Source organism: Ctenopharyngodon idella, chromosome 11 (assembly GCF_019924925.1).
Source record: "Ctenopharyngodon idella isolate HZGC_01 chromosome 11, HZGC01, whole genome shotgun sequence".
In the NCBI taxonomy this organism is placed as follows: Eukaryota; Metazoa; Chordata; class Actinopteri; order Cypriniformes; family Xenocyprididae; genus Ctenopharyngodon; species Ctenopharyngodon idella.
In genome coordinates, this window is record NC_067230.1 from 23,239,691 (window position 1) to 23,256,040 (window position 16,350).

Consider the following 16,350-nt stretch of genomic DNA (forward strand, 5'->3'; position numbering starts at 1 on the left):
TCTATTCTTTGTGCTTATGCGTTCGTCAATACGTCAGGGGTTACCCTTTTGTCGTAAATCGATGTGTATGGCTTTTGGGTGAACTATCCTTTTAGGGGGTATATTGATGGATGTTTTTAAGTCATATGAACAGAATGATTTACATCCCTAAAATGAAGAGATGAACAGAACAAGTGGCTGAGTGCAGGGATGCAGTAAGTGCAGGATTTTTCTTATGTTTAGGGACGTGAAGAGGCTGGACTGTGCATTTGCCGCAAAGTGATCCGAAAAGGTCAAGATATCTTGGACAACTCCCAGGCATTTAAAACTCCAGGGGGCAAAGACTGTGTGACCTTCAACAGTAATGGACAGAGAGCATGTGGGCAAGTCACAACCTGGAGGAAGAGGATGTCAAGGATGAGCTTGAGGAGATGAATGGGTTTCTGAGTGAAAATGTCAGAAGTGACAGGTTCTCTTTATGTGGAAAGTTTTCAGTGCAAAAATACTGGAGGTTTTTTTCACCCATTTATCACAACCACACATCTCACAGCCCTCTATTAGAAAAAAAAAAAAAAAAAATATATATATATATATATATATATATATATATATATATATATTCAAACTGTATCTTCTCAAGCTTCTCAAAAAATGACAAATCGCAACTCTTAACTATTTTAAGCCTGTATTAATATTAATAATTATTGTAATATCCATCATATTATTTTGTTTATCGCTAAATGAAAAAATAAATGATATAAAAATGAATACATAAACTGCCGAAAGCCATCTGCACAGCAACATACAAATCGGCAAGTCGTTTTGTGAATCAGATTAACTTAAATCAAGCATTTGAATGACCCGATTCACTAAAACATTTCAGTGCTTCATTTGCACGATTCCAAGTAAATATTTTAGGAAAATGTGTTAATATTTACTTGTTCACATCAGCATGAAGTTGCTGTTGCAATACACTGTGGCAGAAAAATTGCATTTTAGCAGCTTGTCACGCCAAATCCCTACTCATTGGGGAAAAAAATGGATAATTACTGGAAAACAAGTTGACTGACTGTGCTACTGTTGGGCCACTGTCTTTTATGTGTGAGCCAACTACACATCAATTTAATTTCACTGCAGTCAGCTTTGACATCTGTTTGTTATGGGTGTTATCATCAAACAGGGTAACACATCAGACAATGAGTCATGGCTCTTACAAACGTTTTGTACTAATAATGATTTATTCACGTTTGCCCCCAAGCTGCTTAGACCTACCATTAATGTCAGGGCTATGATGGTACTACTGTAAGTGAAAGGAAGTGTTTCCATGGAAATCTTACCAGAGGAAGAATACGTCAAGCAAAACCAGCATGAACACTATAGATCTATTTGTTCGAGAAAATATAGTCTCTTATAGTCGGGAATTACTGACTGCTGACTACTGACAAAATTTGCTCTAAGACTTTATGGGCTTTTACAAGGCCTTATACAGGAAATGTACATACTGTAAATGACATGTTCTTAAAACATACCAAGGATGCTCTTTTATGCTTTCATATACACAGCATTAAAATGGTGCTTGAAAACATCACAATCATAGGCCTATTTATTTTTTAAATTTGCCATTTTTTATTTGAACAGCTTTTTATCTTCAGTACATGTTTTCTTATTGTTGGCAGCATGCTCAGTGGGGAAGACAATTTAAAAAGAGGCTTAGTCATTGAAGAACTTCACCATCCAACATATAGTCCTCTTGTGCAATGGAAACATGATGGAGGGGACCCTATTAGCCCCTCAGGAAACATTTTGAAAAATTATAAGTTATACTTAAATATAACTATTATAGATATAAATTATATCTAAGAAAATTCCACAGATATTCTTTACGATGAAATGTTGATTTCAGTGCAAAGGAGACATTTACCTCAGATTTCATTTTTCAATGTGTTCAGACAGGAAAAGCAGAGTTGTTTTTTATATTTAGAAAGCCATCGCTGCCATGATACTGATGAGATGTGTGAATAAATGTTAATAAAGTATTTTTATTTGATATAAATAGAGAGATAAATAAATTAAATGGTATTTTGCAGTCTCTGCATTCGGCACTTGCAGATTGTCAGGGTGTCGAGTTCATTGTTGTTTTCTCTCTTGCAGCTGTAAAAGAATGCAAAAGAAAAGTGTCATTGATTAGATGGTGAGAAATAGCTCAAACTTGCCTCCATAGAGACAGAGAGACACGCATCATAATCTGAAAACCACGCCCACCAGGAGGGAAAACAATCCAACCGTCTCCATTGACTTTGTATTGCGTGAGGCTGCCTCCTTGTCATTTCTGACTTATAACAAAAAACAGAACAATGTCTAAAAGCTGCTATGTGACAAGGTGTACAGAAAACAGGCTGAAAAAACCCAGAACCAAAAACCTACAAGAGTTTATAAGCTGTCGACCCAAAAAACGAGCGTTTAAGGACTAAAAAGTGGATACAGGCGATTGAGACAGAGCGCAACATGTCATATTACTATGAGAACTACGCCCACTGGAGGGTAATGTAATCAGCGACGGGAAATATATAAAACTGACATTTGGATATTTGACTTAAAGGAACACTCCACTTTTTTTGAAAATAGGCTCATTTTCCAACTCCCCTAGAGTTAAACAGTTGAGTTTTACCGTTTTCGAATCCATTCAGCCGATCTCCGGGTCTGGCGGTACCACTTTTAGCATAGCTTAGCATAGTTCATTGAATCTGATTAGACCGTTAGCATCTCGTTAAAAAATGACCAAAGAGTTTCAATATTTTTCCTATTTAAAACTTGACTCTTCTGTAGTTACATCGTGTACTAAGACCGAAGGAAAATTAAAAGTTGCGATTTTCTAGGCCGATATGACTAGGAACTATACTGTCACTCCGGCGTAATAATCAAGGAACTTTGCTGCCGTACCATGGGTGCAGCAGGCGCAATGATATTACACAGACGCTGCGTAATATCATTGCGCCTGCTGCAGCCATGGTACGGCAGCAAAGTTCCTTGATTAATACGCTGGAATTACAGTATAGTTCCTAGCCATATCGGCCTAGAAAATCGCAACTTTTAATTTTCCTTCGGTCGATGTAACTACAGAAGAGTCAAGTTTTAAATAGGAAAAATATTGAAACTCTTTGGTCATTTTTTAACGAGATGCTAACGGTCTAATCAGATTCAATGAACTACGCTAATCTATGCTAAAAGTGGTACCGCCAGATCCGGAGATCGGCTGAATGGATTCGAAAACGGTAAAACTCAACTGTTTAACACTAGGGGAGCTGGAAAATGAGCCTATTTTCAAAAAAAGTGGAGTGTTCCTTTAACAGTGACTAAATGTTTACTGCACACGTAGGCTTATTGAGGCATACTGAGTGTCAGGATCCCAAAATTTACCCATTCTTCCTGCTGATGCTTCACGTCTTATTGCCTGTATCCACTTTTGTCTCCTTAAAGGCTGGCTTTTACGGTTCGGTAGCTTATAAAAACTTAATTCAGGGTTTTTTTAGCTTGTTTGCTAAAAAAGCTTTAAGGCATTGTTCTGTTTTTTGTTATAAGTCAGAAATGACAAGGAGGCAGCCTCACACAATACAAAGTCAATGGAGACGGTTGGATTGTTTTCCCCCCCCCGATGTGGGCATGGCCTAAATGCGCTCTGTCTTTATACCCAGCTAACAGGGAACATTCTCAGGACTTTGGCTAACGTTCTGGCAAGGTTCTCTCAATGCTATAAACAAAAACATTTTGTTTATAGTTATAAACTTTTGTTTATAGTTAATCTGGTCTTAAAAACGTTAGCACAAAAAGGTAACTTTTCTGAAACGTTTCAATTGAACGTTTGTCTAATGTTTCTTTAAATGTTATTACTTGTTTCAGAACGTTCAGAAAACATTCAAAAATAACTAATGTTTGCATAATGATAATGAAAATAGAAAACAAAATGAAAACAGAACAAAATAGAACATTGCTAAATGTTAGCATATAGGCTAAGCTTAACAAGATTTTAACTTTCAGAGAACATACAAAAATAACATTTTCAGAATTTAATAGGAATATTAGCGAAACATTTTAGAACATATTTTTGTTAGCTGGGTAGTTAAATATTCCACTTGAATCTGAATAACAGGCTATGCGTATATCAGACTGAAAAGCTTTGCTAAGGGATCATTTACAGTGAGTCCATCATTACAGCAAAATTGAAGCTTGACAGGGTCATCAGATCCCAAAGTGGAATGGCACAGCTACTTACCAAATAAATAGGCTAAATACGTGGACATGAAATCTTGATTTGTGCTGAAATTACTTTATAATGTTATGCATATATTGGGCTTAAGCAACAAAATGAAGATTGAAACAATACAAAATGCTGAAGTCCTCTGAGGTGAGTTTTAACTACAGTTGATAAATGAGACGCAAGATGGCGGCGGCAATTGCTTTTGTTTTAATCAAAACAGCTCGAGTATACAGTGTGATACGAGAGACACAAAAGAAGTGAACTGAAATACCAGACCACGGAATGGCGCAACTGACCAATCAGAATAAAGTACTCCATAGCGAAGTGAAAAAATGCATTTAAAAAAAACATACATATACAAAAACACTCTAAGAAAATGTAAAGTAAGCAATGTAATTTTCATTCAAACATTACAAGTTAGTTTTAATAGCCTATCTAAAAGTGTGAGATAAATGAAATGTATATTTTTGAAAGTCATTCTACCTTTAGTTTAGACGATTTGTTGAATTGTGTCACGTATGGTGTAATCTGTCTGTCCGTTTTGGAATACATTCACATCGCTCTACATCAATCTCACAGTCCTCCTCACTGACGGTAGATGGCGGTTCTGGTAAAATAAAATAATAAAATCAAATAAAATAAATATGTTATTATCGCAGGTGTAAAAATATCATGTTGTTGTTTGTGCCTTGTTGGTTCTATATTAAATTTAAGTTTATGAAACATAGCGACTAAATAAAAAGTAACTGAGGCATCTGTGTTTTAGACCAGAACAGAAAACGGAAATACGGGAGTTGAAATCAATTACTCACTGACCTTGTTTACTGGAGGGGTACGTCACACATCTCTCCGCCATCCAGTCCCATATTAAACCTTTGTTGCATAGCCTCTTGTCTTCGGGCTTACGTGTAGGAGAGCAACTGCATTCACACACAGAGACATATTATTATGGCAGAAAGCACTCCTACAAATGGCTGCCACTCAGCAAGGCACAATCTGTAATTTCTCTAAGAGCAACACTGCTGTATCAACAGTGAATAACACAGCGTGGCACTGGAAAAACAAGGGTTTGGTCTAAGCATGAAGTTTGATTATACACCAGCCAATCTCTGTAAAAAAATATATTGCACTTATAATGTAAGTGCAGGGGAATGCTGATTGCCTCATTGATAACTTCATCCAGCTCAACCTGCTTGTAATCAATTTGGTATTTTCTAAAACATTTGCTATTATTTAATCTTAACCTATTCTGTTACATATGAGTCTGGTACTGACCCGTTCTTCCTGTGCTTCTCACGAACATGTCTGCGGATCAGCGCGTGTTCCTGGCACTTACACTCAGTGTGATTGGCTATTTTCACCAGCACAGGCTCTGGTCCAGATTTATACGGCGCCAGACTCACACTCAAAATCTGTGAGGAAGAGGACGTCTTTTACAAAGAATCAAATGGAACAGTGTTTGTAACATAAACACATATGTTGAAGCGATAGTTCAGTCAAAAATTTAAATTCTGTCATCATTTTCTCACCCTCATGATGTTCCAAACATGCAGAATTACTTTCTTCTGTGGAACATAAAGGGAGAAATTTTGAAGATTGATACTGGCTGCTCTTTTCCTTTAAATTATAATTGACAGTGACCAATGCTTTAAAATTTTAAAAAGGACACAAAAGGATAATAAAAGCGGTTCAAAATGAGGGTAAGTAAATGTTGACAGATTTTTTTTTTATTTTTGAGTGGACTGTCTCTTTAAGACTGTGTAAGGGGCTGTTCACACAGAACACGTTTTTGCATTCCACTATGCTGCCTTTCCATTGTTAACATGCACTAGATGGACGGGTTTGACCATTGTTCTCGCATCTCGCATGTAACCCCTCCTGTACGAACCACCCGCTCTAAGCAGGACTCGAACCCTGGTCCGCCGGCATGGGAGTAGGGCACTCTAACAAGGAGGCTAAAGACCGCAGCCTCTAGCATCAGTCACTAGAGCACCTCTTGAGATCAGGGGAGTGAGGTTTACACTCACAGCTCTTACCGGTCTACGTCCGTTACACTCACCCCCCTAAACCTCACTCCCATCCGGGTCACGGCACCAATGTAACCCTTCCTGTACGAACCGCCCGCTCTAAGCGGGACTCGAACCCCGGTCCGCCAGCATGGGAGTTGGGCACTCTAACAAGGAGGCTAAAGACCGCAGCATCAGTTGCTAGAGCACCTCTTGAGATCTGGGGCCTCATTTATGAAATGTTGCGCAGAAACTGTCCTAAATTTGATCTTACGATCATTTCTCCAATGTGCGTACGTGTGATTCATGGAATGAATGTACACACAGAAAATGAGCGTACGCCTCTCTTTCAGAAGTGAAATCTATAAATCGCAAATCATCTTGAACTTGTGCACAGCTGAATGGTTTCAGTTCTCCGTGTTGTAAAAGACACTTAATTAATGTCATTTACATTTAAAAGATCACCAGTCATCTTCCAAATCCTTTAATTTATAATGGCGAGCTGCAAGAATAGCTTTGATTTCCAAAAACCTACAGTAATCTGACAAGGAAAAGAACGTACGTCTGCTCAGACCCTGACGTGGCGCTAAGAACTTTTCCACATCAAAGACCGTTTTTATAAATATAAGCACTGGTGTGGATTTAAGCATACGCACACCCTAAGATCAAATCTGTGCGTACGCACGCTTTATAAATGAAGCCCCAGGGAGTGAGGTTTACACGCACAGCTCTTACCGGCCTACGTCCGTTACTCGCAAAAGTTTCTACTTTAAAAAAAAAAGTGTCTCTAGAACAGGGGTGTCCAATCCTGCTCCTGGGGGGCCACTGTCCTGCAGAGTTTAGCTCCAACCCTAATTAAACACACCTGAACCAGCTAATCAAGGTCTTACTATAGGCTAAAAACTTCTAGGCAAGTTGGAGCTAAACTCTGCAGGAGAGTGGCCCTCCAGGACTGAGTTTGCTCTAGACCTTGTGTTTTTTTCTTTTTAAATGCAAAAATGTTCTGTGTGAATGGGTCCTATGATTGCATATTGATGCTCAATATATAATTCTTAAAGGGATAGATCACCCAAACATGAAAATTCTGTCATCATTTACTCACCCTCAAGTTGTTCCATACCTGTATGAATTTCTTTCCTCTGCTACGGTGCCTTTCACATGATATGCAGGAAAAAAAATAGTAGACTAAATCGTGCGCACGATTTACTAATTTGTCCCTTCGATTTGCTAAATAGCGCACACGATTTAGTAAATAGAGGGAACGACTTAGTAAAGCATGTGCACGACTTACTTTTTTTTCCTGCATGTCATGTGCGGGGCTCCATATCTGCTGACCACAAAAGAAGATATTTGGAAGTTGATGGGACTCCATTATTTACAATTCCATAGTATATTTTCCATACTATGGAAGTCAAAGCGATCCATCAACTGTTTGGTTACCCATATTATTCAAAATATTCTCTTTTGTGTTCAGCAGAAGAATGAAATTAAAGGGTTAGTTCACCCAAAATGATAATTCTGTCATTTATTACTCACGCTCATGCCGTTCCACACCCGTAAGACCTTCGTTAATCTTCGGAACGCAAATTGAGATATTTTTATTTAAATCCAATGGCTCCGTGAGGCCTACATAGGGAGCAATGACATTTCCTCTCTCAAGATCCATAAAGGTACTGAAAACATATTTAAATCAGTTCATATGAGTACAGTGGTTCAATATTAATATTATAAAGCGACGAGAATATTTTTGCCGTGCCAAAAAAAACTAAATAATGAATTATTTAGTGATGGCCGATTTCAAAACACTGCTTCAGGAAGCTTCGGAGCGTTATGAATCAGCGTGTCGAATCCGCAGTTCGGAGCGCCAAAGTCACGTGATTTCAGCAGTTTGGCGGTTTGACACGCGATCCGAATCATGATTCGACACGCTGATTCATTACGCTCCGAATCTTCCTGAAGCAGTGTTTTGAAATCGGCCATCACTAAATAATTCATTATTTCGTTTTTTTGGTGCGCCAAAAATATTCTCGTCGCTTTATAATATTAATATTGAACCACTGTACTCACATGAACTGATTTAAATATGTTTTTAGTACCTTTATGGATCTTCAGAGAGGAAATGTCATTGCTCCCTATGTAGGCCTCACGGAGCCATCGGATTTAAACAAAAATATCTTAATTTGTGTTCCGAAGATCAACAAAGGTCTTACGGGTGTAAAACGGCATGGGGGTGAGTAATTAATGACAGAATTTTCATTTTTGGGTGAACTAACCCTTTAAATGATGTTTTATTAACAAAATTCGGGAGGAGCGCTTTCAAATGATCCTTTCAATCATCACGTCATTCCAACCAGCTGTCAGCAATCAGTTATCAACATGTCTACCCAATCAGCATAAGTGGAGGACATTATAAATACGCAGTCGACTCACCCATGTTTCTCGACAGTTTTTCAGCATCCCTCCACCACCCCGTCTCCTCACACTCGCCCGGTTATCTTCCTAACCAAATCTCACACTCGCCTGGTTATCTTCCTAAACCAGAATACGGGGGGAGTACTCTGGGTTCGGGCCAAATTCCGAGCTCGGAGCCGTCTCCTCGGACAGCACACCAAATACGCATACTATTTATTTATCTGACTTATTTGTAAGTGTGAATACAGGTTTGGAACAATTTGAGGGTGAGTAAATGATGATAGAATTTTCATTTTTGTGTGAACTATCCCTTAATATATATTGAATGAACTGCACATCATTTCCATATAAATAAGCGAGTACAAATAAATTGTATTGGACATTAATTTTTATGTAATACCCACGCAATGCAATGAGTAGTGCTCACAGTTTTATTGACATAAGTCATGCTTGTATTTCGGCAGGTAACTCCCTCTTTGTTGCAGCAGCCGCCACACCTGAAGACAGAGACGCATGGGGGCTTGAAAAACACCGCCGTATTGGTGCCCAGTTCTTTAGCCACTTCTACACACGTCTCTCTGGGCATACACTGTGTTTTCTGCCATTCGTCATCAATATCTGAAGAAAAAAAAAACTATATACATTTATACTTTCTGTACATTTTGCCACCACATTGCTAATCACAAATATGTGTACTTAGACACCACACATTTTCAATTGTGTTTGCATGAAGGTCTCAACCTTTTAGCATCTCTGGGCTGAATGATGCAGCCGCATAGCGAGTTGACCTGCGGTTCTCGGGTGGAGAAGCGTCGTCAAAGTGCTTCAGCTTGAGTCTGCATCTCCATAGCTTCCAGTCCGGGTATTCGGTCAACATCAGAAGCTCATCCAGACTTCCGGCTTCCCTCAGTTCTTGTTCCCACTTCTCCTGGTTTATGTCCTATTGGAGAAATACAATATTGAATGATGACAAGACTGATGACATTGGAGCTGCTGATTTTAGTACAGAGGCAAACAATTTTCAGAAGAATATGATTGAGGCATGCTAAGCAAAAATCAGCCATAGAAGAGCACAGCAGAAGTTAGATAAATCAAAGGATTAGAAATGAATGCCCTAATTCTACACACATTAGGAACACATTCTTTCCCCTTGCATCATACAAACTTCCTGCTGTTTGTGAGGTATGTGAAGTCTCAAATATCTGTCCACTAGAGGGCAGTAGTGATAATCAATGTTGGATTTCTCAGCATTTTTTGGCTGTGTAATGAATCTGTATTACACTACTAGGGAAAGGATGCAGCTGTGACTTATATACCAGGGTTGCATCAGACCTTATACAGCTCCTTAGTTTTACAAATGCAATATAATCCACAGAGTGTTCCCTCAGAAGTTGCTGAAAAGATCTATAAAAATGACATGACTATGCAACCATCAAGCATGGCTGAATGAACTCTTGAATAATCTGAAGCAGTTCTAAAATCTCTGCTAACTGGACAATCATACGCAGTTTGGCTTCACAAGGCATATTGAATTTTAAATGTTCAATCTTTAAAACTTATCTAGAACTTTGTGTTCAATCTAGGTTTGTTGTCAGGCCATAAAGTTCAGATTTTCTTCTCTCAAACCAGCTTGTGTAGCCAAACACACGGAACACCCTCTGGCAGAGGCCCACTCTAAACAACTGGAACATACACTCTATTAGCTCAGTATGGACCACCTGTTTAGAAGCTCAGTGAAGACACAGATCCCAGGGATTAGAGTTTGGGATGCTTGCCACCAATATGAACAGAAGATCATGGCTGTTTTGCAAAACATGGATTGAATAACTACTAAGTGCCTAGTGACAGCTGCAGAATAACCTTTACAAAGTCACCAGTCTTTCAGTGGCCAATGCCGATATTGATACGTAGAGATTCAATTAAATAATGGTCAATATAATGCCAATATTACATTACACCATGGCTCTGTCTAGATGTTTCTTATTAGTCAAACATGGGATACCGCAGTCTGTTATTTCCTATCATACTAAGAGCTGTTGAATGCTTGAATCTGATTGGTTGACAAACATTCTAAGTTATGCAATTAGGGCCTAAAACTAACTTTTTGCCACACGTGTCAATGGCCGGTGACTTGAGAAAATTTACCAGCCATGAAACATAGATTAATCCTTATTAAAGTTACAAAAGTTATTCAGTCAAGAGCAATGAGTGATTGTTCTTTGTCTTTTGTTGTTTGATTACCATTAAAAAAATTAAAAAAACAACAGCAGCAGGAAGGCTGCTCTCACTTTAAGAGCTAATACATGGTTCCAATATACTTCTCAACTGTTTACTTTCAGTTAAGACACAGCTGAGTAAGGATGCTTGCCAAGATGGGCATTTTGACATAATTTTGTTTCAGTATGTCTGTTCAAGCACAAGAAGACGTGAATGAGAGCTCAATTCAGTATTCGTGCACTTTGGATGTTTGCACACAGAAAACTTCCCACACGACGGAGTTCCTTTTTGCGTCTTCTTGAGCTTGATTATTTAAATTTGCAAGGCTTAAACTTTTTTTGCCCCATCAACTGTCCCGAGCATCGTTCATGCTTGTTCATGTTCACGTTCTCACAATTTCGCTTTGTTAGAATTCATAAAAATGCTACCGGCCAACTGGCGATTGACACAGTTTCATATACATGCCAACACCGGTTTTTACTTGCATTTAGCGCTTGGTTAGTGTTCATTTTAGGCCCTGTGTGCAATTATTTTCATGGAAACACAAGGATAAAGTAGTTCCAGGCAGGTCTTGACGTATTACATGTCCATATCACTTCGCCAAATGATTTCAGTTATCTAAAGGTCCTTACAGCCTACAACAGCAAAAGAACCAAAACCCACAACTCCACTGACCAAGCCAATAAATATAGTAAACAACAGAAAAAAACGACAAATTATTTCCTTTTTTTTTTTTTTTTTGCCACAAAATTACATTTTATTATGTACGGAAAGCACATGCTCTCTTTTTCCGCTCTCTCCCTCTCAGACGCAAATGCATACAGTATGGAAAAGAGTTGTCAGCTCTGCTCTGACAATTTTATTAGTGAAATAATTTATCAAGTTTAAAGCTATATGACATTTCTCACTAGCGAGGTAATAACGGCGCTGTTCTTGAAGCAGATAAACTTACAGTTTCACTATTAGTAAAGAAGCTGCTGCCTTAGTAAAGACTGTTGTGAGACGCACAGACTCAGGACTCTGGTAATTCACACACACTTAATAACTGCATTAGTATGATATCAATGGCTCAAGCCTCCGTTGCTAGCTCTAAAATTATGTTTTGGAATTAGCCTGGGATGAAATGCATAAGAAATTAATCCTACACACAAGAGCTGACAAATTGTCTTGAAATACAACACTCCACATCGTGGCCACTTTACCACCTCGGATGTGCATTATTTTCTAATAATCCAACAGCCCATCATCAATTATTCTTATTCTCCTTCTTCCATGTCAACGCTCAATAGCAGTATGCTCATCTGGGTAACCAATCTGCGCAACTTTCATATCTCTCACACCACGGATTCACACTTCAGTTGCGTCTTCATAAAAACACAACCAGCACCACATTAAGAATCGTTTATTGTAATGATAATGTCAGTATTAATATTACAGTAATATTGCTGTGGTGCTCATCTTGTTGCTTGGACGATTGTTTTGTACACTGTGGTGTCCTATTTGTTTTCTTAAAGGTGCAATGTGTAAATTTTAGGAGGATCTACTGACAGAAATGCAATATAATATACATAACTATGTTTTCAGTGGTGTATAAAGAACTTACATAATAAACCGTTATGTTTTTATTACCTTAGAATGGGCCATCTACATATACCGCAGGTACCCTTGCATGTTTAATCGGCATTATGCGCTGGTGTGGTGCAGAATTCCTACCCCTGCCAAATTATTACCCCCCTAGTATTGGTAGGTTTAGGATTAAGTGTGGGGGAGGGGTTAGGATTAGGGGTGGGGTTAAGATTAGGCAATCAGATAGTGACTTCAACGAGGGGGGTAAAAATTTGGCAGGGAGTCAAAATTTGGCACAACACGGACATGTTTCTACAGCAGCCCTAAACAAGCAAGTTTAGTCACTATGTTGTTGTTCTTCTAAATCGTTTGTGTTTTTAGAGGCAGCTTGAATCGTCACTACGTTGAATACGCACGAAGCAGCAGTAGTAGTCGTCTGGTTTATTAAAAGCAGAGACTGTTCTTTGTTAGAAGTAAGAAGAAACCTCATTGCTTCACACAGGCTACTCTCTACGGTCTCAGAAATCGACATCTTTGTCTTACGGCCACTGTAGCTTCTCCAAAAGGGAGGGGTGAGCACCGTTGGTTGCAGTTTGCAACTTCACCACTAGATGCCGCTAAAATTTACACATTGCACCTTTAACAGAAGCGTAAATTACATTCAAATAAGATTATAAAATAACTTAATAATTTCAAATCAATATTTCATTTCCACATATTTATTTCCTAAGTAGTCAAGTAATAAGGGTGATAATGTACAGTTAGCTGGTTACTAGTATTGCAAAAGATATCACATAGTGTTAAGCCTAGATATAGCCTAATACAACTAAATAATAGCAAATGTAGGCCTACATAAATCATAAAAACAAATGTTTTGATGAGCATTTATTTTAAACAACATTTGCTTGAAACTCATTAATAATGAAAAAAAAAAACATAAAATGTTGCAGTCCTCAATACATTGGTCTGTCTCTTCAATACCCTTCATGACATGAGTTTAAGGAGCAGATTATGCCCATGTAAGATTTGCTTAACTTGTTGTAGAGCATATACACACAAACCCCAAAGTCTACCACCTCTCAATCAATACCACATGAGTTATTGAGAATATTGAGTTAAGCAGGCAAAAGCCAGCACTGGCTTGGTTTTAAATGTTTACTACAAACACTACAAAAAGATCAATAGGGTCCAAAGGACTTCCAAATCCCAATCATGCTTTTATGAGACGGGAAAGCCACAAAGCGGGCGGGAAGTAAAACAGCCGAGGCCGGGATGGAGAGGGCTGGCACGCGATATGGAAGTCATCACCAGAGAAGTCTCGCATCCTGCTGTCGTGTAGTGACATTATCTTCTATGATCCCTTCAGTATGTTAGGGTGGAGACGTCTGCTTCCACTTACCCACGCAGACAATGCAACAACAAACAGAAAGCGCGAGAGAATGAGGAGGGATTTAAAAGAAAGAAAGAATATGAGTTACAACTGTGCATTTTCCCTGGACAAACTTAATGAGGTAGAGGCCCCTAACAAGGAAGAAGAAATTAGACGTGTGAGAACATTGAGAGTTTGAACATATAAAAGACCCTAAAACGCCTCAGGCTGCACTTGGATACCAGGCTTTATGCCATACACACACACACACACACACACACACACAAACACTAACACATGCCCCTTTATGGAGTGTATCTGTAAAAACGAATAGGATATTATGCTATTGCGCCACTGCTTGGAACTCATCACCCTTCTTACATAACCTATCATTGATATACTCACATACACACAAAGAAAAACAGATGAATAACCTTAACAGCTTGTCTTTGGAAATTCTCACTAGTAGCCTAGGGTTCCCCAGTGTGCTTCCAGGGGAACCATCCATATTACAGCAAAAATTGCAATTCCAAACATTGTCATTGACTTCAGACTGATTTAAGTCTCGTTTTCCAAAGTAACACGTGTGAAAATGATCAAATTTGCTATTAAATGACCCGGAGGTCACAGCAGGAGGCCCCATCAAGGCCCTGCTGAGCTTGCAACAGGTCCCTATTCAGTGAGTCAGCGCAAAATTACATTAAATCCTGTTGGAACAGCCATTTTAAAGGGGCAGTTCATCCAAAAATGAAAAACGGAGAAATGTGTGGGGTCCAATATTGTTTTAGATCCCTTTGACTTTCATTGAATGATCAAAAAGATTCTTTAGTATATCTACTTTTGTGCTTCTCAGAAGAATGAAAGTCATTCAGGTTTGGAACGACATGGAGGTGAGTCTAATGAATATGAAAAAAATGAAAGTTCTTTATTGCCATTTATGGTTCCATTAAGAACATCACTGGAACCTTTCCATTCCACAATTTTTTTTTTTTAATTTTTATAAATGTTCTTAGAGCTAATAAAAAAAAGGGTTCTATTAACAACTGTTCACTGAAAGGTTCTGTGGGGATCCAAAAATGGTTCTTCTATAACATTGCTGCAAAACCTCCCTTTTGGGACATTTAAGAGTACAAATGATGACAGAAGGATTCATGGTTCACAACTAAATATGGACATTTAAAATTAAAAATGAAAATTACATTCAATTAAACCTCAGTATCTTTCAAATTCAACTGCGAACAAACAAAGTGTCCTGTGGTTTTGGCTGCTTTTGGTGTCCTAAATGAATGCTGAAGGATGCCATACTCACTCTCTGGGGTCTGTAGGCGTCCACTGCCAGCATCAGTCTGACATACAGGAGTAGCAACATGTGAAGTCCAGTACATTTCTGTGTCTTCATCCTGCTACTTACTCTCCAGGGTACCGTCCAGCGATTAAGCAGCGAGAGAGGCCAGTCTGCGTATACACTCACGCACACTCACAAATCACGAAGCAAGTTTCTCACACAGGACCACACAGGAGCACCAAGAGAGACCTGTGACAACGAGCTTTCCGGAGCCAAATGGGATCTCCTCTTTAAAAAAAAAAAAAAAAAAAAAAAGAGGAGGAGATAGAGACATCAATCAGTGCTGGTCTAGGACAACAGTTTGTACTTGGCCGAGGAAGAATTTCCCTTCTCTTTTGTATGATTCTTTCTGAGCAGGACGACCCCTTGGTGTTGTCATCCGTCTTGGACCGGCCAAATTTGGCCCAGTGCCTCCACAGACCCAGATGTGTCACACCATATATGTGTTTGCTCACATCCAGTATTTTCCAGCCGCCAGTGCGTGCAAGGCCATCTGGGAGGCGTGCACGTCTGTCCCGTCGCTGTGCGCTCCAGTCCCACTCCACTGTCACCACGTTTCCTGCTTGCAGACTTCCAGGCTCAGTTGCTCGCACACAGGAACATGTGGTTTTAAATGTGATCCAGACCTCTACAGAGGGCAAGGAGTGAAGGAGGGGGAAGAGGAGGAAGAGGAGGAGGGAAGGGGGAACAGAGGGATGAAGGGAGAAGAGAGAGAGTGCGAGGAAAAGACAGACTGAATCCAGCCAATATCCCACTTAAATGCAGCAAAGTGGCGGGATGAAAAAGGAGGGGAGCTAAGCCGACATGCCCTTTCTCTCGTTCTCTGCGAGTGTGCGCGTCACTCTCAAGCAGATCCAACAATGAGCTTGTAATACGAGTCGGGAATTAGAGGGAGCTTTAATGCAGCGTAATGGGTTGTGAGTGCCGTTCTCTGCACCCACACTCTGTGCTCTATCAGATCATCTGAATGCTTTTACTTTAAAAGCTTCAGAGGAATCTATTATCAGTGGGTCAAAGGAAATCTATTACATGATTGTTTGTGTAGATTCTGGACATGGTCACTTTTATAAAATGTGAATGAACTGTGTGGTCACATCCTCAGGGTTAACATAAAGGAAACTTGCCACAGATATTAGATAAAGGAAAACATGTTGTGATCAGATACAATGTGAACCAGAGCCAGATACAAAATAAAAACAGA

At 39.2% G+C, this 16,350-nt stretch overlaps 1 protein-coding gene across 2 annotated transcripts; it reads right to left on the bottom strand.

The window, feature by feature from the left end:
* Positions 1-1,581: 1,581 nt before the first annotated feature.
* vegfd (vascular endothelial growth factor D) lies at positions 1,582-16,038 on the bottom strand. Of its 2 annotated transcripts, XM_051912150.1 has the most exons (7): positions 15,114-16,003; positions 9,394-9,592; positions 9,080-9,270; positions 5,510-5,646; positions 5,051-5,154; positions 4,718-4,841; positions 1,582-2,130 (listed from the first exon to the last, which is right to left on the bottom strand). In XM_051912150.1, exons 1-6 carry the CDS (start codon positions 15,201-15,203, stop codon positions 4,747-4,749), a joined length of 816 nt encoding a protein of 271 aa, XP_051768110.1. In that variant the 5' UTR covers positions 15,204-16,003; the 3' UTR covers positions 1,582-2,130; positions 4,718-4,746. The 2 variants fall into 2 exon arrangements, with proteins under 2 accessions (XP_051768110.1, XP_051768111.1); XM_051912151.1 differs by lacking the exon at positions 4,718-4,841 and having other exon boundaries at positions 15,114-16,038.
* Positions 16,039-16,350: the final 312 nt, after the last annotated feature.

What these genes read in the sequence shown, in the direction of transcription:
- vegfd (XM_051912150.1), bottom strand. Translation starts at nt 15,203, where the DNA reads ATGAAGACACAGAAATGTACTGGACTTCACATGTTGCTACTCCTGTAT. An exon ending in TGACTTATGTCAATAAAACT is followed by an intron (nt 5,647 to 9,079) that starts GTGAGCACTACT and finishes TCTTCCTCACAG; the next exon opens with ATTTTGAGTGTGAGTCTGGC. An exon ending in GTACCCCTCCAGTAAACAAG is followed by an intron (nt 4,842 to 5,050) that starts GTCAGTGAGTAA and finishes TTATTTTACCAG; the next exon opens with AACCGCCATCTACCGTCAGT.